This window comes from Podarcis tiliguerta, assembly GCF_965153285.1.
Source record: "Podarcis tiliguerta genome assembly, chromosome: Z".
In the NCBI taxonomy this organism is placed as follows: Eukaryota; Metazoa; Chordata; class Lepidosauria; order Squamata; family Lacertidae; genus Podarcis; species Podarcis tiliguerta.
This window is the reverse complement of record NC_139553.1, coordinates 18,099,718-18,122,285: the sequence shown is the minus strand read 5'-3', so window position 1 is coordinate 18,122,285 and position 22,568 is coordinate 18,099,718. Positions and strand designations below refer to the sequence as shown.

The 22,568-nt window shown below is 46.0% G+C and overlaps 1 protein-coding gene across 10 annotated transcripts; it reads left to right on the top strand.

Moving 5' to 3' along the window:
• The first annotated feature begins 915 nt into the window (after positions 1-915).
• On the top strand, positions 916-21,976 carry EGFL7 (EGF like domain multiple 7). Of its 10 annotated transcripts, none has more exons than XM_083424029.1 (10): positions 916-1,204; positions 3,780-3,851; positions 12,705-12,887; positions 13,519-13,641; positions 14,336-14,451; positions 16,557-16,652; positions 17,575-17,730; positions 19,419-19,489; positions 20,084-20,246; positions 20,953-21,976. In XM_083424029.1, exons 3-10 carry the CDS (start codon positions 12,808-12,810, stop codon positions 20,973-20,975), a joined length of 828 nt encoding a protein of 275 aa, XP_083280155.1. In that variant the 5' UTR covers positions 916-1,204; positions 3,780-3,851; positions 12,705-12,807; the 3' UTR covers positions 20,976-21,976. The 10 variants fall into 10 exon arrangements, with proteins under 10 accessions (XP_083280155.1, XP_083280156.1, XP_083280153.1 ...); XM_083424030.1 differs by having other exon boundaries at positions 953-1,200; XM_083424027.1 differs by having other exon boundaries at positions 953-1,200; positions 3,777-3,851.
• The last annotated feature ends 592 nt before the right edge of the window (positions 21,977-22,568 follow it).

The following is a 22,568-nucleotide window of genomic DNA, read 5'->3' as shown; positions in this document are numbered from 1 at the left end:
ACTGTGATCCTGATAGATAGCATTTGAGATTTCATGGCCAATGCTTGTTGAAATCGAAGCAGCCACGGTGAGATACCAACAAGCCTTTGGAAAAGGCTCTTTGTTCATAACTGTGAGAACTAGAATAATAGAATCATAGAATTGTAGGGTTGGAAGGGGCCCTGAGGATCATCTAGTTCAGCCCTCTGCAGTGCAGGAATATGCAGCCATCCCATACGGGGATTGAACCTATGACTCTGGCATTATCAGCACCATGCTCTAACCAACTATGCTATCTCACTATATTTTGGTGAGAAGGGCTGTAGCTCAGTGGCAGAGCATCTGGTTTACACGCCAAAGGTCCCTTGTTTGATCCCTGCAACTCCAGGAAGCGATAGGAACACCCCTGTCTTGATCTCTGAAGAGGAGCTGCCAGTCAGTGTGGACAATACTGAGAGGGATGGACCAAGAGCCTGACTCTTCCAGCTCTGACCATCAGTAGCTCTTCATGGCCTCTGGCAGATGCTTTTCCGATCACCCAATCCTCAAGTGCCACCCCCCTGGGGATGAAAGTTTGGCCCCCTGTTCACAAGTCCCATCTGCCTCCTCATGGAATGATAGAATTGTGTAGTTGGATGGGATCTCCAAGGTTCATCTAGTCCAGCCCTCTGCAGTGCAGGAATGTCAACTAAAGCATCCATGACAGATGGCCAGCCAACCTCTGATTACAAACCTCTAAGGAAGGAGAGCCCAGCATCTACCAAGGGAGTCTTTTCAACTCTCCTATCCCTTTACAGACTGAGAAGGTATTAAATTCCTTCTCTCCAGGTCCCTCCTGAGTTGGCTTGTGTGTTTTTTTTTGCTTGCAAAGCTCCTTATCAGCCAGTGACACCCGCAGGGATTTCCTGCCCAGGTTGTCCATCCCAGTCCTGATTTGCACAGGAAGGCGGGAATAAAAAGGCTGCCCTTCCCCATCCAGAGGGACCTCTTGTCTCCAGACAGCATCACAGTGGGACCACGGAGGGAGAGAAAGAGGGAGCAAGCACAGAAGCAGCCCCGGCTGGGGAGGGCAGGCCTCCCGCCATGGAGCTGCGAAGGCCGGCAGAGGTGGTGCTGGCCATGGTGGCAACTGCGTTCGATGGGAGTTGCTTAGGGAGACAGAGAGTGGCCCACCTTGCCTGGCCGCCGCAGAGGGGCACAGACAGCTGACAAGGACACATGGCAGGTATCGTATGACTGTTGAGGTTCTAAGGCTTGGGGTTATTTGGGGAGCCAGACCACAGAGGATGGCTGTCGTTCAGTGGCAGGTGCGAGGTTCAGTCCATTTATTCAGAATTATGAGGACTGTGGTCTTTTATTTTTAGGAGAGGGGCTGTTGCTCAGTGGCAGAGCATTTGCCTCTCACGCAGAAGGACCCAGGTTCAATACCCAATGACATTGTCAGGCAAGGCTGGGAACATGAGCTGCCTGAATCCCTTGAGAGCCACTGCTGCCAGTCAGTGCTGGCAGTCCTGAGCTACATGGGCCAGTGGTTTGGCTCTGTTATAAGGTAGCTTCCTGTGGCTTTATATAATGCAGTCCTTTCTTCAGTACCATGAGGACTAGAATCTTACTTTATTTTTTGGGAAAGGGTCATAGCTCTGTGGAAGAGCAGAAGGTCCCAGGTTTGAGCCACCCCCCTCCCACTGGCGGCAACTCCAGGTAGGACTGGGAGTCATTCCTTATTGGTAATCCTAGAGAGCTCCTGCGGCTGCTCAGTGTAGACAGAACTGAGCAGAACATAGTGTTTGAAGGCACTTCCTATGCTGCTGTTTAATTCTGCCCTTTATTATACAGAACAATGAGGACTGGAAGCTTATTTGGTTTCGGGGAGAAGGTCTGTAGTACTGTGGCAGAGCATCTGCTTGGCACGCAGAGGGTCCCGGGTTCAATTTCTGATGGCATCTCCAGGACTGGCTAGGAGAGACCTCTTCTCCAAAATCTTTCCAGTCAATGCGGGCAATAATGAACCAGATACTCAACGTAAAGTGGCTTCCCGTGTTCCTGTTTAATTCAGCCATTTGGCCCTTACCATGAGGACTAGATGCTTACTTTATGTTTATAGGAAGACCCATAACTTAGCAGCTGAGTACCTGTTTTCCATACCAAAAGTGCCAACTTCAATCCGCAGTGGTGCTCTAGGTAGGGCTGGGAATAAATAAAGTACCTTGCCTGGAAACCTTAGAGTTTTACTGCCAATGCTGAGCTAGAGATGCCAATGATCTGACTTGATAGGAAAATAACTTTGAGAGCTGTGGAAGAAAAATGATAATATTTGAAATGGAAGAATGTGTCTTAGGTTAAATGTTTATTAGAATGCATTATGTAGATAGGATGGGATGAAGAACGGCATGTAAGGAAAGGTGGGAAGTAAAAGTTTAAAGAGAAGTGTATAACAAACTTAAAAGCTGGAATTGGTATGTAAATATTTCAATGTTTAATAAAAATTTTGCACAAAAAAAGGAAAAATAGCTTTGAGGAAGCTTTCTTAAAAAAAAGAAAAAAAAAGAGGACTGTAGTGTGGAGGTCTCGGGTTCAATCCTGAGCTTCTTCACATAATGACTGGGAAAAAGACTCCAGCCTAAAATCCTGGAGAGCTTCTGCCAGTCAGTGTAGACAGTACTAAGCTAGTGCAGGTGATATATCACAGTGCTGTCTACCACAGAGCTATGGCCCTTCCCCTAGGCATAAAGAAAGATTCTAGTCCTCATAGTTCTGAACAAACTGGAAATCAGGAAGCTACTTTAGTCAGAGTCAGACCATGGGTTCCTTTAGCTCGATGTTGTCTGCACAGACTGGCCGTGGCTCTCCAGGATTTTGGACAGGATTCCAGCTTCATCTGGACATGCCAGGCATGGAACCGGGGTTCTTTTGCATGGCAAGCAGAAACTCTTGCATGACTCTTTCCAGTCATCTTTTTGTTGTTTTCAGAGCGTGAAGATTAGCTGTGATTCCTGCATTGCAGGGGGTTAGACTAGATGATTTTTCAGATCTAAAATTTGATGTTACTGTGAGATACAGTAGGGGAGCGGGCAGGGGGGCTGGCCGTCTCATTTGCATCTGGTCAAAGCAGCAGAGAGTAGGATGGTGGGTGGGTGTGGGTGTGACAACCCCTGGCTACCCATGCCAAGCCCCTCACAACTGTTTCTTTTGCCACTCTCTTTTGGACCTGAGTGAGGGAAGTGGCAGAGCAAATCCGCCTCCCCTGTAAGCGAGATGAAAAGGCTCTGCCAATGTTCTTGGCTGACTTTCTAAAATGCTACGGCAGATTTTGAATTCCTGACATATTCCTAATTTTCTTTAATATTTGACATCCGTGGTACAAAAAGGATGTCTCGGTAGCTGAAATACTTTCCTGCATATCAGGGAAGGGGGCCTTTTGCACCCCCATATATTATTGGACTCCAGCTCCCATCAGGCCCAAGAGAGAGCATGGCCAACCCTCAGAGGAGATGTGAGTTCAAGTCCAGGGTCCCCAACCTTTAATGCCTTTAATGTGCTCTGCAGAAACCAGCAAGGGACTCTTTTCACAGCTGGAATGAAGCACTGCCACCTATTAATGTCTGCAGTGGGGTGGTGGTTCAGCTGCTGTAAAAAAGACCAAACCAAACCAAACACAGGAGCAGGAGTCAGTCAGAAAGTTGGCAATTTGAGCAAATTGTATGCATTAGCCGTCCCATTAATGGATGCCTGATTAAGGCATCCTGTAAAACCACCTCTTAGACTATGCACAACTGTGCTTTTTCCTCTTGCTCCAGCAGTAAGAAGTCAAAGTGCCCTTTGGAGAGAATCCACTTTGGTTTAATGACAGATGACGGATCAAGATGCTTCAGGTGAGTCATTTTAGATGCTGCAATACAGCCCCTAACCTTTTGCCAAGTAAATAAAACAAGGCTAAAATGATATTGTGGAGCTGGAAAAGGTTCAGAAAAGGGCAACTGAAATATCAAGGGGATATAATGACCACCTTTAGAGGAAAGGCTGCTTCATTTGAGACTTTTGGGTTTATGGAAAATGCAAGGAAGAGGCATGGCAGTTTATAAAATGACGCATGGCATGGAGAAAGCATGGAGGCTGACACCCAGGGACATCAAATGAAGCTGAAGGTGGGAAGGTTCAGGACAGATGAAAGGGATAATTTCTTCAAACAGCGCAGAGCAAAATTGTGGAGCTCACTCCCTTAGGAGGCAGTGATGCCCATCAGCTTGGATGGCTTTAAAAGAGGATTGAGCAAATTCATGGAGGAGGAGAGGACTATTGATGGCCATTAGCCATAAAGACTATGTTCTGCCTCCACAATTGGGAGGCAGCAATGCTTCTGAATACCAGTTGCTGGAAACCACAGGAGGCGAAAGGGCTCTTGTCTTAGAATTCCGCTTGCTTGTTTCCTACAGTCAACCTTTAGACTAATGTGAGAACAGGAGGATTGACTGAATGTGCCACTGGCCTCTTCTTCTGTTCCAAGCGAGGCTGCCGTATGTAGACTCTAATTTGTGAGGCTTAAGCTAACTGTCTGTCTAGCCCAATAACATTTTCTGTGATCAGCAGCAGCTCTCCAGGGTTTCATGAGGACTAGGGTCTCTCATGATCTGCCACAAATTGCTTATCTGTTGTCAGATATTGAATTTACTGTGCTTCAGACACATACTTGATATTTAAAGCACATTTTACTTTTCATACGGCTACAGTTCCTAGCACCCTCAACAAACTAGTTTTCAAGATTCTTTTCGGAAAGAGGAAAGAATGTGCTTAGGACCTAACTTATTTCAGTGACAATTGTTTAAAACTATTTTAATTGTTGCAACTGGCCCTGGGGTCTTAAGGTGAAGGGCGGTTTATTATTACTATTAGTAGTAGTAATAGTAGTAGTAATTTTTGGTGTGTAGATGCTTTTCATTGTGATCGCCACAAGGATCCATGCACAAGTGCTTTCAAAAATAGCTACCGGTATATATTGTTGCGATGATGCCCTGATTTAATAACAAAATTATTATTTAATTGTATTGCTTGCCAAATGTTTAAAAATGTTGAAAGGGTGGGATGCAAGCTCCTGGTTGTATCTAGAGTAGACCCACGGAAATGAATGGGCATTGCTAGCAGGTCCATTTATTTCATGGGGTCAAGTTTGAGCAGGGCTTTGTTCATAAGGGGAAATAAGATGTACTGCAAAATTGCACCCCATTCCCAGATGTCCAACTGAAGGCCCAAACCTGATACAGTGGTACCTCAAGATACATACGCTTCAGGTTACATACGCTTCAGGTTACAGAGTCCGCTAACCCAGAAATAGTACCTCGGGTTAAGAACTTTGCTTCAGGATGAGAACAGAAATCGTGTTCCGGCGGCGTGGCAGCAGTAGGAGGCCCCATTAGCTAAAGTGGTGCTCCAGGTTAAGAACGGTTTCAGGTTAAGAACAGACCTCTGGAACGAATTAAGTACTTAACCCGAGGTACCACTGTAATGGATACCTTTTAAATTTTTGTTTTGTTTACAGTGGTACCTTGGTTCTCAAACTTAATCCGTTCCGGACATCTGTTCCAAAACCAAAGCATTCTAAAACCAAAGTAATGCAAAATGGATTTTTGTTAATTAAGTTCTTAACCCAAGGTACCACTGTACCTTGTTCACACGTTGTAGGCTCTCAGCCCTAACGTTCTAGCTTCCCCTTGGGGAGTAAGTCCCATTGTAACAAGGAAGAGCTTATGGGGGGGGGGGGAGTGGACAGGATTTGGCTGTAGATAGCAACTCAGGACCAGTTTCACGAGCTTTCTCACCTGCTGTTACCCAGACCTAAGTTTCTGGTTCTCTTGATTCCTGAAGAAGTAACCTCCCTGTTCATTTTTTTTTTTTAACCCCGGGGTTCAAAAACACAAACACGTGTTCAGGCGGTTTATGGAGGAGGAGGAGGCACTGTCCTCTTGGGACAGTTTTCTGAAGGCAAGTTTCTTATCTTTAATGGGGGGAGGAGGGAGAGAACAGTGCAGAAAGAATTCCTTCCTTTCTTCTTGCAATCTGCAACCTCTTTGCAAAAAAGTGGACGGTTCCCCCCTACGCTCCGTCCAAGGATGGTGCAGAGCTCAAATCTTTTCTTGATAATCCTTTCCTTGAGATCAGTGGACTGGCTGAGAGACAGAAGCGAGCAAAGGCGAGGTAGACATGCTGTGTGTGTGTGTGTGTGTGTGTGTGTGTTAAAAAGCAATTCTGGATATTACTTTAAAAAAAAAACGGGAAGAAAAGGAGGAGAAGGAAGCGGGGTGGCAAGGAGATTTGGTTTCTTCGGGGGGTGGGAAGGAAGCGGCCGGTTTGCAAAAGCGCCGCTGCAGGAAAAGTGAGTAGCATTTATTTATTTTTTGGAAAGCGGAAAAGCGCCTGCAAGGACCGTTGCTGGGGGCTTTTAATGTTGCCCCCCCCCCCATTTCTCTCTCTTGTTTGCACGCTTTGGTTGAGGCAAAGCGAGACTTAAATCAGCTGCTGGATTTGGGAGGAGAAAGAGGGACCTGTGTGGTGTTTTGTGTGTGTGTGAGATTCCAAAATCCGGTTTCTTTTTTTTCTTTTTGCTAATGCAAGATTTTTTAGTAAAGAGGGAGGGAGTTTGGGGCGGTGGGTGCCTGTTGTTTGTTTGAGCCTCGTTCGCTCGTGCAATGCAACTTTTGCAAAAAAATTTTGCAGCGGGCGGCGAAGGGTCCCTCTCGGTGGCGCGGGAAGCAGAATTTGCAGAGGTGGAGAAGAGGGCAGATAAGGCAGCAGAACTTAGGAGAATCTCCTGCACAGATTTGTTGCAGGAGTTGTTGCTTAAACAATAGGACTGAACCGGGGGCGGGCGGGTTGTGAATGGGTTCCAAACCCGCCCCCGGAGAGAATCTCCTTCGCTTCTGTTGCTTGAACAATAGTTATTTCTCTACCCACCCCGTTGCACAGAAGACTCCTTTTACACAAAGTGTAAAGCTCTTTAAATTTATGTATTGTATATGTATGACAATTAGACGACCTCCCCACCTAGTGGTGGTAAAAAAAGTTTAACTTGCCGTTAACATAGAAAAACTTCATTTTTTAGCAAATGCATAAAGAAAAGTATTTACGCGTGTTTAAAAAAAAGTAATGCACAGGATATTTTAGATAGCTGATGCAACCTGTTTTGACCAATAATGTTTTTCAAGCCCAATCTTTATCTATTCCTTATTTAATAATATGTATAGGTATATGCATTGCAAGGGAACAGCAACCTCAAAGTGGTTTATAAAAAGAATAAAACAACGAGATTATCAGTTTTTAAAAAAGTTTTAAAAAGCTATTTAAAACTTTAAACCAAACATGCTTTTTTAAAATGCTGCTTTGACCTCACAATGGTCCTGCGAGGGAGGCCTGATGTTGAGAGCTAGTAAGATCAAATTGGTTGTGGGGGAGAAGGGATGTGATCCCTTGAACCGTTGAGGGAGTTGGGCATGCTTAGTCTGGAAAAGAGGATACCGAGTGGAGATATGATAGCCATCTTCAAATCTCTAAAGGGCTGTCACATGGAAGATGGAGTGAGCTTGTTTTCCCCGGCTCTGAAGGGTAGGACTTGAACCAACAGTCTCAAGTTACAAGAAACGAGGAGGAACTTTCTAAAGGCAAGAGCTGTTCTAAGAGATGTTCTACAGCGGAATGGTCTCACTTCGGAGGTTGTGGACTTCATTGGAGGTTTTTAAGCAGAGATTAGGGACGCGGGTGGCGCTGTGGGTTAAACCACAGAGCCCAGGACTTGCCGATCAGAAGGTCGGCGGTTCGAATCCCCGTGACGGGGTAAGCTCCCGTTGCTCGGTCCCTGCTCCTGCCAACCTAGCAGTTCGAAAGCACGTCAAAGTGCAAGTAGATAAATAGGTACCACTCTGGCGGGAAGGTAAACAGCGTTTCCGTGTGCTGCTCTGGTTTGCCAGAAGCAGCTTAGTCATGCTGGCCACATGACCCGGAAGCTGTCTGCGGACAAACGCCGGCTCCCTCGGCCAATAAAGCGAGATGAGCGCTGCAACCCCAGAGTCGGTCATGACTGGACCTAATGGTCAGGGGTCCCTTTACCTTTACCTTTAAGCAGAGATTGGATGGTCATCTGTCATGGATGATTTAGTTAAGATTCCTGTATTGCAGAGTGTTGGACTATATGACCCTTGGGGTCCCTTCCAACTCCGCAATTCTATGATTCTGTGGTTTCACTTTGCTGGCTCTGACTGTGGAGGCAGATCATAGTCACTGTGGTTTGTAGCCGTTGATAGCCTCTTACTGCTCCATGAAATTGTCTAATTATCAGCTTCAGTAATGTAACTGAGAGATTCCCGCTGCTCCTAGGTGTCCGTCCTGTTCAAGTGAGCTGAACGAATTTGGAAGCACTTTGCATGCGTGTAGGAGACTGGAGATAATTCTCCAGCACAAAGTTGAGCAGCTGGAATGAACTGGTTTTGTGTGTGTGTTTGAGAATCACACTTTGAATCTCAGCCTCTGAAGGAGAAGGGCAGATCACAGGTAAAAAGATGCACCTGTCTGTGGGTTTTCCAGAACTTGGTCAAAAACAGTGTTCACTCAATGGGCAATAAAATAATGGAAAACCCATTTGAAACAGCAGGTTCCAAGGGGAACTGTCCCATCAGCGCCAGACTTCAAAAGTTTAGCAGCACAGGAGCAGAGCTGGTGGTTCAAAGGTCCTTCCTCACCATGGGTGGTCTGGCTGCTGGGAGCCTTACCTGGAGATGAGGTAGGACTGGAACACAGGACGTAAGCTCTGCAGTGGCGCTCTCAAGCATCTCCCTGTTGATTGCAACCTATATGAGGAATGGGTTGGTTTTAAGTGAAACCTAGGATTGCAGTTAAGCCACAGTGTGCCCTATTTACTATAGAGTCATAGAATTGTAGAGTTGTAAGGGATCCACAAGGGCCATCTAGTCCAACCCCCTGTAGTTCAAGAACCACAGCTGCTGTGCTACATTGGCGTTGCTTACAAATTTTCAGAAACCAGCACTGTCCCTTCATAACGTGGAGATATTTGTGAATGTTTCCCATTATCTGGCATCATTCTCATTTAGTTAGTGGCGCTGATGGAGAGGAATGTTGTGGGAATGTATTTAGATCTGAGTCGGGCTGACTGCTGGAATTTATCTTCCTGCAAGCATAATTTCATGACTGCACAGTTGATGGTGTTCTGGGATTTATTTATTGTTTTGGAGTGGAGGAACGGGACCTGGAATGCACATAAGGGAGTTGTGTGAGAGTTAACACAGTTTCGGCATGAATTGGAAGAGATTTTTACATCTCCAGTGAGCCGCTGCTAATTCCTGGCTCTTAACCGCCAACTATGCATTATGAATGTTTAGTAATGTCCAGACCCCAAGGGGGGCTGGCTTGGATATTTGACATTTCCCAAGATGCTGTGTGCTACTCAGAATTGTAGAGATGGAAGGGACCCTAAGGGTCATCTAGTCCAACCTCCTCCAAATGCAAGAATCTCAGGACAGATGGCTGTCCAACCTCTGCTTTAAAACCTCCAAGGAAGGAGAGTCCACCACCTTCCAAAGGAGACTGTCTCACTGTCTCACAGCTCTTACTTTTAGAAAGTTTTAGCTGGAATGTTTAATATGTTTAGTCAGAACCTCCTTTCTTGTAGTTTGAATCAGTCGCTTCGGGTTCTCCCTATCTGGTGCAGGATCACATTTACACCATTCATTTAAAGCGCATGGTTTCCCCTCAGAAACCCTGGGCACTCTGTGAGTTTTCACCTCACAGAGATGCAATTCCCAGCACCCTTAACAAACCACAGTTTCCAGGATTCACGGGTGTGTTTTAAATGTGTGTTAAATGCATTTTACATGTTTTAATCAAGTGTGGCCTTTAAGTGATTCCTCGTGGGCTTATTTTGATCAGAAATTCTCACCAAATGCATTGGGTGGAGCAGGGTGCTATAGGGACACCCCGTTATTTGAAGAACCTCGAGTTTCACCCTGCTTTCTATGGTGATGGCAACTGGTCTGGCAGCGGGTTCCCGGGTCCAGCTTTGCTAACCAGATGTCCAGTTAGCCAGATGTCCAGAAATCAGGGTTTGAACTTCTGGACCACAGCTGCAACAGCGGTTAGGGCAAAGCCAGGAGATCAGTGACAGTGGCAAATGTGAGATGCCAAAAAGTCTTTTCAGCCATCTGGTTTCTAAAAAGCATTCAGCATGTATGCTATCTTTCAGTTAAAGTTTATTTCCATGTTCAAATCTCTTCATTTGCCTGGGGTGGGGTGGGTTAGTGCTTCTTCCTTTACAAAGCTGGAGAATTCTGACAGCTGGGGGGTGAAACTTTCGCACATTTCATATACCGTATTTTTCGCTCTATAAGACGCACCAGACCACAAGACGCACCTAGTTTTTGGAGGAGGAAAACAAGAAAAAAAATATTCTGAATCTCATAAGCCAGAACAGCAAGAGAGATCGCTGCGCAGTGAAAGCAGCGATCCCTCTTGCTGTTCTGGCTTCTGGGATAGCTGCGCAGCCTGCATTCACTCCATAAGATGCACACACATTTCCCCTTTTTAGGAGGGAAAAAGTGAGTCTTATAGAGCAAAAAATACGGTAATTCATCTATCATCTATCTATCTATCATCTATCTATCTATCTATCTATCTATCTATCTATCTATCTATCTATCACCACTCCATTAAGGAATATTTTGTCTCCCATGGTTCTTCCCAAGTTAATAATAATGCTTTATATGTAGGAGTGTAAATTACTCTGCAGAACAGTTTCCTGCAGATTTTCTCAGGTGCTGATCAAAAATCCCCCATGCTCTACATTAAGAGGAGTCTGGCTGCTGGATTGGACCCAGAGCCTGCCTCATCCTGCGTCTGGTTGTCGGGCAGATGCCCCTTGGAAAACCCACAGTGAGCAGGATGCAAGCACGATAGTGCTCATGACTGAACCATCAGCTCTGTTTGTGGGTTGCTAAACTTTTCCCTAAAAGTGTGGAGGTCTGGCCCTGATGGGACAGTTCCCCTTGGGACATAAGAAGAAGCTGCCTTGTCAGATAATTAAGAACATAAGCAGAGCCTGCTGGTTCCAATCTAGTACAGTGGTACCTCGGGTTACAGACGCTTGAGGCTACAGACTCCGTTAACCCAGAAATAGTAGCTCGGGTTAAGAACTTTGCTTCAGGATGAGAAAAGTAACCGCGCAACAGTGGCGCGGCAGCAGCGGGAGGCCCCATAAGCTAAAGTGGTACCTCAGGTTAAGAACAGTTTCAGGTTAAGAATGGACCTCGGGAACAAATTAAGTTCTTAAACCGAGGTACTGAGGTACCACTGTACTCTGTTCTACACAGTGGCTCCCTAGGTGTTCAAAAGGGAAACCAGCAAGCGGGGTTTGAGCACAAGAGCCCTCTCCCCTCTCTGGCAGCAACTAGGATTCAGAAGCATCGCTGCCTCTGTTAAGGCAGAGCCTGGCCATTGTGGTAGCAGCCTTCAATATGAATTTGCCCTCTATGAATTTGTCAAATCCCTTTTTAAAAGCCGTCCAGGTCAGTGGCTATCATTGTCTCCTGTGGGAGGGAGTTCCATAGTTTAACTATCTGTCCTGAACCTTCCAACAGTCAACTTCATTGGATGTCCACAAGTTCTAGTGTTATGGGAAAGGGAGAAAAGGGGAGTCTCTCCCCCCCCCCCCGTCCACCTTTTACTTGCCATGTAGTTTGTCATTCGTTTTATTTTTTATTATTATCATGTCATGTTTATTACAAATGCTGGGATCCCTGCATGGCAGGAGGTTGTGCTAGATGACTCATGGGGCCCCTTCCAACTTTACAGTTCTGTGATTCTGTGTCACCTCTTGCTGGCTCTGGTGATTTAAATAGGTGCTCAATTATTTGACTTTTCATTGTTTTTGACTGAGTGCCTGAAAACCCACAGGCAGGTGCATCTTTTTTTACCTCTTACCTGCCCTTTCCCTTTCGTCTACAACTTCATTGTCTACAACTTTATTAACATCTATCTACAACCCCACTAGTATCTCTCAGTATTGTGAATAACACCGAACTTACCTTTTGTTGGTATCTTCATGAACTTATCTAAAAGACTGAGTTACCCGTATTTTTCGCTCTATAAGACGCACCAGACCACAAGACACATCTAGGTTTTGGAGGAGGAAAACAAGAAAAAGAATATTCTGAATCTCAGAAGCCAGAACAGCAAGAGGGATCGCTGCGCAGTGAAAGCAGCAATCCCTCTTGCTGTTCTGGCTTCTGTGATAGCTGCGCAGCCTGCATTCACTCCATAAGATGCATACACATTTCCCTTTACTTTTTAGGAGGGAAAAAGTGAGTCTTATAGAGCAAAAAATACGGTAAGCATTTGAAAAATCTATTGAAACCAGACATTATAAGTTCATTTTAGGCTGGGTAGTTCGCAAGTCTCTGTGGCTTTGTTTAATGTTTTGTATTTTTCTCAGAAGGTTGATAAAGTATATATAATTATTGCTCTGTGTATATTAATCGCCAACGTGTTGCATGAGTCGTATTGCTTTCCCTTTCAGAGGCTGGGATTGCAAGTGTGACATATTCTCTCCCTCTCTCTCTCTCTCTCACACACACAAACACATACAACCCCTGTTCATTTCAGCTGTAGTCTCCTGCATGCATGCAAAGTGCTGTCAAATTCCTTCATCTCTCTCTCTCTCTTTTTGTTTCCAGGTGTGCGCACTGAAGAGCCCCTTGCTGTGAAACACCCCCCACCCACACCTGTATTGGCTACACTGGAGGGGTGGGGGAGAAAAGGCCCAGCAGAGGATAGGAAATGAGGAGGATCAGCTGCCTTCTGGCATTGGTCCTTTTCATCCTTGCTGTGATCAATGCTGAGTGTTCCTCTAGACCAGGGTAAGTGTCCTTTCTCTTCGGGGCCCCATTTTAAAGGCTGTTTTGCTTGGAGCATCATGGCCAAGTGGGAATTTGAACTCTGATCTTCCAGATCCTAATCTGACACTCTAACCACTGCACCACACTGCCTAGTAGGTTGCAAGAAGGCTGGGATATTGTGTTGCTTTCTACTTGATTTCACTGGCTCTCCTTTTCCCTTTCCTTTCTAAGGAAGGCTCCACAAGTAATTTAAAAATATGTACATGTGTGTGTAAATGCGTGCGTAGGAGGCCAGATATCAGATTCTGACATATGCAACTATTTAGCTGGATTTATATACTGCATAATCATCAAAACATTTAAGTGGGTTACGTAAAATACAAAAAAAAAAAAACGCACTAAAACTACCAGGGAAATCGGACGTTGAAAACAAGTTTGCATATTAAAATACACATCAGCTTTTGCATGCCTGGGGAGGAGGTTTTTCACAGCTAGGCCAAAAACAGGCCCCTGCCTCAAATCAAATTTCTTCCTCGCTGGAGGAGGGATCCTTGCAAGTGCAAAACGGACAGGATGTGGCACGTGTTGCGGGGCTCGTATTGTGCTGCTGTAAACCTGATGTGGGGGTCTGTATTTGGTTTCTCTGTTGCAGGCCCAGAGTGTGTTCCATGGGGCTGAAGAGCCAGGTGGTGTCCTACCTCGTGTCCCATGCCCAACCTATGTACCAGCCTTACCTCACCTTGTGCCAGGGATACAGGCTCTGCAGTATGTACAGGTATGGAGTAATCCTCAGCCTCTTTAGTGTAGACAAGGGTTTCCCAAACTTTGGTCTCCAGATGTTTTTTTGTGTTTTTTTTGGACTACAACTCCCATCATCCCTAGCTAGCAGGAGCAGTGGTGAAGGATGATGGAAACTGTAGTCCAGAAGCAACATGAGACTCAAGTTTGGGAAACCCTGATTTTTTTAAAAAAGGCAAATAAGAGGTGGAAGTTTTATCAAATTAAGCACAGCATGGGGAAAAATGGATAGAAGAAGAAAAAAGTTTTACTGCCTTTCTAAGTAACACTGGAAATGGCAGAGATCCAATGAAGTTGAATGCTGGAAGATTCAGAGCAGATAAAAGGAAAGGAAGGACTTAATTCAGTCGGCACATAGCTAAACTGTGGGACTCTCTTCCTGCCTCTGCAGTGCTTTTGAATACCATTTACGTGCAACTGCTGGAGGGGGAGAGGGCTCCTGTGCTCAAATCATGCTTGGGGGGCTTCTCAATGAGGCATCTGGTTGGCCACTGTGAGGACAAGATGCTGGGCTGGATGGGCTTCTTCTGGCCATCCAGATGTTCGTCTTACTTTCTTTTGAATGCTTTTGTTTCCTTTTTCTCGTGGAAATGGTAAAAATAGCCATTTCTTTTTTAAAAAGCCTTGCAGGCTCTGAATACTAAATCTTTGTGTTTTGGCGTTATTTGCAGAACCATCTACAAAACTGCCCAGCGCCTAGCCTATCGGAAGCAGTCCTATCCAACATATGCCTGCTGTCCTGGGTGGAGACGGGCAAACAGTGCCCCTGGGCATGGATGCAGTATAGGTAAGCCTCTCATTCATTCATTCATTCATTCATTCATTCTTCACTTGGTTTCCCAAGCACAGAATCATAGAACCATATACTCATAGAATTGTAGAGTTGGAAAGCACCCAAAGTTCAACCCCCTGCAATGCAGGAATCTCAACGAGATCAAATGTGACAGGCGTATGCTTGAAAACATCCAACAAAGAAGTGTCCACCGCCTTCTGAGAGAGTCTGTTTCACTGTGAGACAGTTCTTACTGAAAGTTCTTCCTGATGTTAGTTGGAATCTCCTTGCTTGTAACTTGAAGCCATTGTTTCGGGTCCTACCCTCCAGGTCAGGAGAAAACAAGCTTGCTCCTTCTTCTATGGGACACCCTTTTAGTTATTTGAAGATGGTTATCCTATCTCCTCTTAGTCTCTTATCCAGACTAAACATACCCATCTCCCTCAACTAGTCCTCATAAGACTTGGTTTCCAGACCCTTGATCATCTTGGTCACCCTCCTCTGCCCATGTTCCAACTTGTCAATATCCTTGAATTGTGGCACCCAGAACGGGACGCAGGACTCCTGGTGGTGTCTGACCTAGGCAGAATAGAGTGGAACTGTGACTTCCCTTGATCAGGATACTAGACTTTGTGGGTGCAGCCTAGAATAGCATTAGGTCTTTTTGTTGCTGCATCACACTGTTGACTCACATGAAGCTTGTGGTCCACTAATTCCCCTAGATAGTTTTCATATGTACTACTGGCAAGCTAGGTGTCCCCCATTTTATATTTATGCCGCTAGTTCTTCCTGCCAAAGTGTAGAACCTTACATTTGTCCCTATTTAAATTCATTTTGTTAGTTTTGGACCAGTTCTCTGATCTGTCAAGGCCATCTTGAATTCCAATTATGTCTTCTGCGGTATTAGCTACCCCTCCCCAGTTTGCCATCTGCACCTAGTCATCTATAAAGATGTTTAACAGCAACGGGCCCAGAACAGAACCCTGTGGCATTCGTCTTGTCACTTTCCCCCAGGATGACGAGGAATCATCTGAGGCTCTGAGATTACATCTGCAACCTGTTTAGTACCCTTGAGTTTAGCTCATCAGGATGTCGAGATTTGAATTCATTTAAATTAACTAGGCGTTCCTTTATCACCATTTCTCCTATCTTAGGCTGCAGCTCCCTCGTTGCATCTTCTATTCTGTTATCGCTAGGTGGGACACTGCTTTACTTTCGGGTGAAGACAGAGGCAAAGTAGGGGTTGAATAGTTCTGCCTTCTCTCAGTCACCCAGCAGCATTTCTCCATCTTCCCTATGCAAGGGACAATACCATCTTGGGAGTCAAGATAACCCCACAATTAATTGGTAGTGGATGCAGCAATGAGCTTATATATGTTTATATTCAGTTGCTTTGATATAAGCTAATTAGCTTGCTTTGATGTTATCCTTATCTGGGGGGTTTGGGGTGTTGGGCTCTGAACCCAGAAAAAAAGAACCATTTAGGAGGTTCATTTAGTCAGATGAAATTATGTATGCTGATTTGTATATAAAGAATGCATGCCCATTTGCTCGGGCTGCAAGTGAGCAGTGGGGACACCACTATTTGCCAGTATCTGTTTATTTGTTGCACTTAAACCCCACCATTTTACTCCCAAGGAGCTCAAGGTGGCCTGCATGGTTCTCTCCCTCCCTGTTTAATCCCCACAACAAGCCTGTGAGGTAGGTCAGGCAGAGAGGCAGTGACTGCCTCCTTGTGTTACACCCACTGCGCTTCCGGGCCAAGTTGTGGTGGTGGTGGGGTTGAACCATGGTCAGTCTTGGGTCCAGTGTTCATAGAAACATAGAACTGTAGGGTTTGAAGGGACCCCAAGGGTCATCTAGTCCAACCCCTTCAAGGCAGGAATCACATCTACAGCTTCCCTGACAGACAGGCAGCCAGCCTCTGATTAAAAACTTCCAGTGAAGGGGAGTCCACAACGTCCCATGGGAGTCTGTTCCACAGACCACTGTGGCCTTTTACTAATTGATTTTTGAGAAGCAACACACACAGTTTGAAAACAGAAACATTTTCCTGGGCCACGTTTAAGGATCTTCCTTGCCACACACCCCTGTTTTAACCATGGCCTGCTCTCTTCCAGCAATCTGCCGCCCCCCTTGCCAGAATGGTGGGAAGTGTCTGTCTCCTAACAAGTGTTCTTGCCCTTCAGGATGGAGCGGAAAGAGTTGCCAGAAAGGTAAAGGCCACTTCCTGCCCCCCCCCCAAATTGGTCCTTGAGGACCTTTCTAACCATTTTCTCTCCCTTTCTATGTGTCTATCCAAATACAGCAGGGCTGTCTTCCATGGGTGCTCAGAATGAATTTGCGGGTGCAGGTCTCTGGTGGTCACAATCTCAACTTCCCTTGCAAACAAACAAACAAACAAAAGCAGGGTTTTTTAAAAAGATTGAATTCGTTTATTTCGTGAATAAGCCTGGCCCTTCATCCCCAGTTAGAAGCATATAAAAACAGTTTACAACTAAAACCATTCTATGATTGCAATGAGAAACATACAGTGGTGCCCCGCAAGACGAATGCCTCGCAAGACGGAAAACCCGCTAGACGAAAGGGTTTTCCGTTTTGGAGGTGCTTCGCAAAACGAATTTGCTATGGGCTTGCTTCGCAAGACAAAAATGTCTTGCGATTCCTAGGGGGTTTTCCCCCTCCCCCCCTTTTCCCAAGCCGCTAAGCCGCTTCAGCTAAGCCGCTTATCAGCTGATCCACTAAGCCCGCTAAGCCGCTAATAGCCTTTTAGCAGCTAATCCGCTAATCCCTTAAGCCTTTAATAGCCGCTAATAGCGCTAATCTGCTAATCCGCTAATGGGCTTGTTTCGCAAGACGAAAAAAACCGCAAGACGAAGAGACTCATGGAATGGATTCTTTTCGTCTTGCGAGGCACCACTGTACTTGTATCTGCTCTGATGGTGGTGAGAACAGCTACGTGCAAGGGAAGCTGGCTGAGATCGTAGTACCGGATAATTGTAAGGTTGGAAGGGACCCCAAGGTCATTTAGTACAACCCCCGCAATCAAGTGGTATATAGTTTGGGGCTTTGTGACTTTGCTCTTGTGTCTGGACTAAGAACCCATCCTTTAGGACACAATTCCTTTCGTGGTTTCAGATGTGGACGAATGTGCTGGAGGGAGACATGGGTGCAGCCACACCTGTCACAATGTGGTTGGGAGTTACCGCTGCACCTGCCAGCAAGGTTACGAACTCGGTGCGGATGGAAGGACCTGTGAGGCTCTGGGAGTGCCCACGGATGCCGTGAGCCCAGGTAAGGCCAACGTAGATCAGGCGAACTCTTGGGGTGGCCTTGTAGCTTTGCCTTGCATTTCAGCCGTTATTATTCTAAATGGTGCATAAGTTAAACTGTGGAACTCACTTCTGCAGGAGACAGCCATAAACTCGGATGGCTTTAAATAAGGATTAAACTAATTTCACGGATGAGAGGACTGTCAGTTGCTACTAGCCAGGTTGGCTAATCTCTGCCCTCATGGTCAGAGGCAGTAGTGCTTTTGAATTCCAGTTGCTAGAAGTCACAGGTCCTGTTTGGGGTCTTCTTCCCATGGGGACCTCTGTGTGACCATTGTGGGTTTGTCCACACTTCCACTTGTCCTGTGCCTAGAAAGCATGGGTCTGAGTGGGTCTTTTTGTTTGCCCTGCTGCTTTCCCCCCAGGGAAAACTTCTGTTTACCACTGAATCGGAACAAAGTCAAACTGCAGAAGAAACTGATTGGCATTGGTTTCGATTCAGCAGCAAACAGCGCATTTCCCCAGGGGTAAGCGGTGGGACAAGAGGAAGTGTAGAAAAGCCCCGGGAGAGCAAGATGCTGGACTGGATGGGCCGCCGCTTCCTCTTGTGGCAGTGAGTTCCCTAGCTTAACTCTGTGCTGCATGATGAAGTCCTTCTTTTTATCTTGAATCTTCCAACATTCAAGCTGGATATCACCCAGGCCTTTGGAGTACATCGATCCATTCACACCAGTGCTCTGATCCTGCTTGTGGGCTTCCCATTGGGGCGACTGGTTGGCCCCTGTGAGAGCAGGATGCTGGACTAGATGGGCCATTGGCCTGATCCAGCAGGCTCATCTCATGTTCTGCCTTTTGTTATCAGAGGCATTCAAATTGCACTACCTTTTTTTTTGCTGCTGCACCACACTGTTAACTAGCAGAAAACCAGCTTTCTCCTCTCATCCATAAGTTGTGCTTTGGGACAGCCCACGTGCTCTTTCGTCACCTTTGCCTACCTGTTCTGCATAACATCCGTGCGTGGCCTTGGCCTTGCCAAGTGTAGTCGGCTCCGAGTGTGAGCATGCCATGACTCCTCTTAAGTGCCCAGTCTGAGCTCCAGTGGGCTGAAGGAACTGCTTCCCCCATAGTCTGTTTGCCTCAATTGCCCTCTAGCCTCCTGGAAGAAGAGAAGCACCCCGAGCCAAGGCTGACTGCCGCCCATTATTACTTTTGGTACGCGCTGTGCCACTTCAAACTCGTACCGTGAGTAATAATGCGCGGAAGCCCAGCACCTGCGCCAGAAGGACGTGAGAGGACCCACACATCGTCTTCAGATTCTCAGGTGTGCTGCAGAGGACATCCCCCAGTGCCGTGGGAACGACCCCATGCTGCCACCCGTGGCCTACAGAGATGTCCTTCTGCCTGGGCGGGACTGGTCAATGGAAACCCTTCCTGTGCAGATGATGGAAGGTGGGCAGCACACTCATGCTCAGGTCCTGCTTTGGGCACCTGGTTGGCCACTGTGAGAACAGGTGGCTAGACTAGATGAACCCCCTTTGGCCAGACCCACGAGGACTCTGCATAGATCTGCTGTTACCGAAGAACTTCCATGCCCAGGGACAGTCCAGCTATGAATACCAGACTGATTGATTGAATCTTCAGTTTCTTTTGTTCAAGGAACCACCGTTTTACTTGCATTTTTTCTCTCTCTTTGCCGTGAAACCTGTGCAGCTAGGACCACCAACCTGATGGTGGAGGATGAAGTTCGGCAGCTGAAGACCAGGATGGCCGCTCTGGAGGAAGTGAGTCTTCTCTGCTAGTTCCTGGTGGCTGGGAAGAGGGTCCCTCTGCAAGGGTGGGGAACAGGCTCCTGGCCCTTAGCACGTAATTTACTATTGTCATGGTAGAACTTCCATGCCCAGGGGCAGTCTACCTGCAAATACCAGTTGCTGGAAACCACAGGCGGGGAGAATTGCTATTGCATTTGGAGACTTTTTCCCATCAGGGCTGCTAGTGAGGCCACTGTGAGGACAGAATGCTGGACTAGATGGACCCCCTTTGGCCTGATCCGGCAGCCAGGCTCGTCTCATGTTCTTACATTTAACAGATGCTGTGGTGGGTGAGAGAAGGGTTCCTGGTGTGGGGGTTTTGAGTGGCTTGTTGGCTGGTCTTGGTTATGAACCTCTCCATGAGTGGCTTTCCTGATGTAGTTATGCCTTAGTTAACCATGGCAGCAATGGTTCCTCTTCTTTTTTTAATCAAAAGCGGCAGCTGGGGGTCACACCTGGTCTTTGTGGGTAGATACCTGTTGCTCACCTACTCACTAAAGGTTTACCTGTTTCTCTTCCACCACTCTCCCCCCCCCCACCCCCGGCCTGCCAAACTTCTCTGGGTAGAAATTTCAGCTCACGCTGGCGCCATTCCTCAAAGTGGAGGTACCAGGGTTGGAGGGGACCCCTGCTGACCCCATCGCCCTCCTGGTGCACTCTCTGCAGAAGCTGGACAGAATCGACTCTCTCAGTGAGCAGATCTCTTTCCTGGAGGAGCGGCTGGAGATTTGTAAGTGGCAATGAAGTGTGTGCTGGTGGGGGGGGGGGGGGACGGCAGACTGCACAAGCCTCCCTTTCATTAACCCTGTTTATTCCCCTTTCAACAAATGCTGGGAAATGGGAAACGCACAGGAGCGTAGTGGCAAATTCAGAAGGGCAATGCAATGTCTTTTCTAAGGTGATACAACCTGGGAGAGCCAGTGGTTAAGAGTGTCGGACTAGGGATCAAGGAGAGACCATGGTTCGAATCCCCCCCAACTTGGAGCTGAAGCTCACTGGGTGTGACCTTGGGAGCCATTCACTGCCTCTGAAACAAACCTACCTCATAGGGTTGTTGTGGGGATTAAATGAGGACTAGGAGCTGGTAGACTAGGGTTCAAATCCCCACTCGTGTTTTTATGATTTTGTCTTTTAATATATCTGCTTTTATATTGTTTTAGTTCTATTAAGAGTTTAATTCCTATTTAACAATAATCTTCTATACGTGTGTAGCTTTTTGTATTTTTACGTGTATTGATTTAATTGTGTGTTGATTTAGCTGCGTTGAATCCTGGAAGTAGGCTGGGTATTATTATTATTATTTAATAATAATAATAATAATAATAATAATACAATAAAAGCTGGCAGGGATGGGGGACAACATCTTGTTGGATTTCAAACAGATGGGAATATCATTTTGATGGCTTTGATCACTTCTCTCTCTCTCCGCCTTGCAGGTTCTTGCAAAAATGAACGTTAAGGAAGACAACAGAAGATTGAAATGGAGCCGGACTCCTAGCCTCTTCTGTGTCACCAAAATATGCATCTGTACAGCAGCGAATAACTTTGTGGACTAAAGAAGCAAAGTGAAGCCATCAGGCGATAAAGAAACACAGGATGCGAGCTAGAAAGGAACTCTTATTGGCGTCCTGAAAATTAAGCAAGCTGCAGCTTCTGGTAATAGAGAAGCTTGCAACCCTCATCCCCAAATGTGGTACATAGGCAGCTGCCTTATACTGAGTCAGACCCTTGGTCCATTTGGCTCAGTATTGTCTATACTGGCAGCAGCGGCTATCCAGGGTTTCAGTTCTTTCCTTGAAAATTAAGCAAGATTCTAGACCTCATTGTTTTGTATAAAGGACTCAAGTAGCAACAAAAGAAGCTGTCTTATACCAAGTTAGACCATTGGCCTTTTTAGCTCAGTAAACTACCTGGTTTGTTTGTTTTTTGGTTGGTGGAAGGAGAAGAGAGGATGAAGGCTGTGCTATCTTAAAGCAGCTCTGCCCAAACCTGATACCTTTGGGACTACAACTCCCATCATTCCTAGCCCTTGAGCCATGCCAGCTGGGGTGGGAGGGTGGCTGATGGGAGTTAAGCATCCGGCAACATAATCAGGCCATTGGCCCGTCTAGTTCAGCATCCTCACAAGAGTCCAGTGGCATCTTAGCTGTGATTCCTGCATTGGATTAGATGATCCTTGGGAGCCAACTTTTCAACTCTATGATACTTATGTTCTGGAGAGCTGCATTTTTCCACCCAACTCTGAGCCATGCCTCCTGTTTTCTTCTGCCACCATAAGTGTGTTCAAAACCTTCCTATTTTGAAAATAATTGCCTAGAGAGAACTTAATGGTACAATTTACCCACTCTTCTTCAAAAGTGCAAAGGCTTGACACCAGTAATGACCTGATGCAATATTATTATTTTTTTCCTTTTGGAAATAAGTTGTTTTGTTTTCTCCAATAAAAGACACACACACAAAGAGAGTTAAATGCTATTCTTTGGGAAGAGGTTGCAATAATGGGCTTCAGGAGAGGAGGGTGGCATAGCACCCATGTGCAGAAATAGGGTCACTGGGTGTGACCTCTCTTCAGAAGACAAGTAACTGTACTGGGGGAATTTACTGCCAGAAATGGTGGTGGCTGTTACCAACATTCAGGGCTCCAAGTAGATGATTTTAAGAAATCCATAGAGCTTCCAATTCAATTTAGTGGCTGTATACACACCCACTCATATTTGATAATGAGTGCCTGCATTGGAACTCCCTGTCTATTGACACCCCATGGGTGCCCTCTGAAACATTGTTTAGACAAGCCTATACAGGTGCCAGTTTTAGTCTCTTTTTAATCTATTGTTATTTCAACTTTTCAAAAGACTTAAATTATTGTTGCTAATTTTTCGTCTTGATAATTTTATTATTTTACCCTTTTAGTGAACTGCTTTGAGGTTTGTTTTTGTTTTCTTACACAATCAAGTGGTATATAAATTTTATGAAATAAATAAACACAGGCCTCAAGAGTAGAGGATTTTAGAACTTCATAGAGCCTCCCCATTCAGTGGCAATATATCTGCAA

Excerpts from the sequence above, each read along its gene's own strand:
- EGFL7 (XM_083424029.1), top strand. The coding sequence starts at position 12,808 with ATGAGGAGGATCAGCTGCCTTCTGGCATTGGTCCTTTTCATCCTTGCT. Across the intron at positions 13,642-14,335 it reads AGGCTCTGCAGTATGTACAG|AACCATCTACAAAACTGCCC; the intron begins GTATGGAGTAAT and ends CGTTATTTGCAG. Across the intron at positions 16,653-17,574 it reads CGGAAAGAGTTGCCAGAAAG|ATGTGGACGAATGTGCTGGA; the intron begins GTAAAGGCCACT and ends TCGTGGTTTCAG.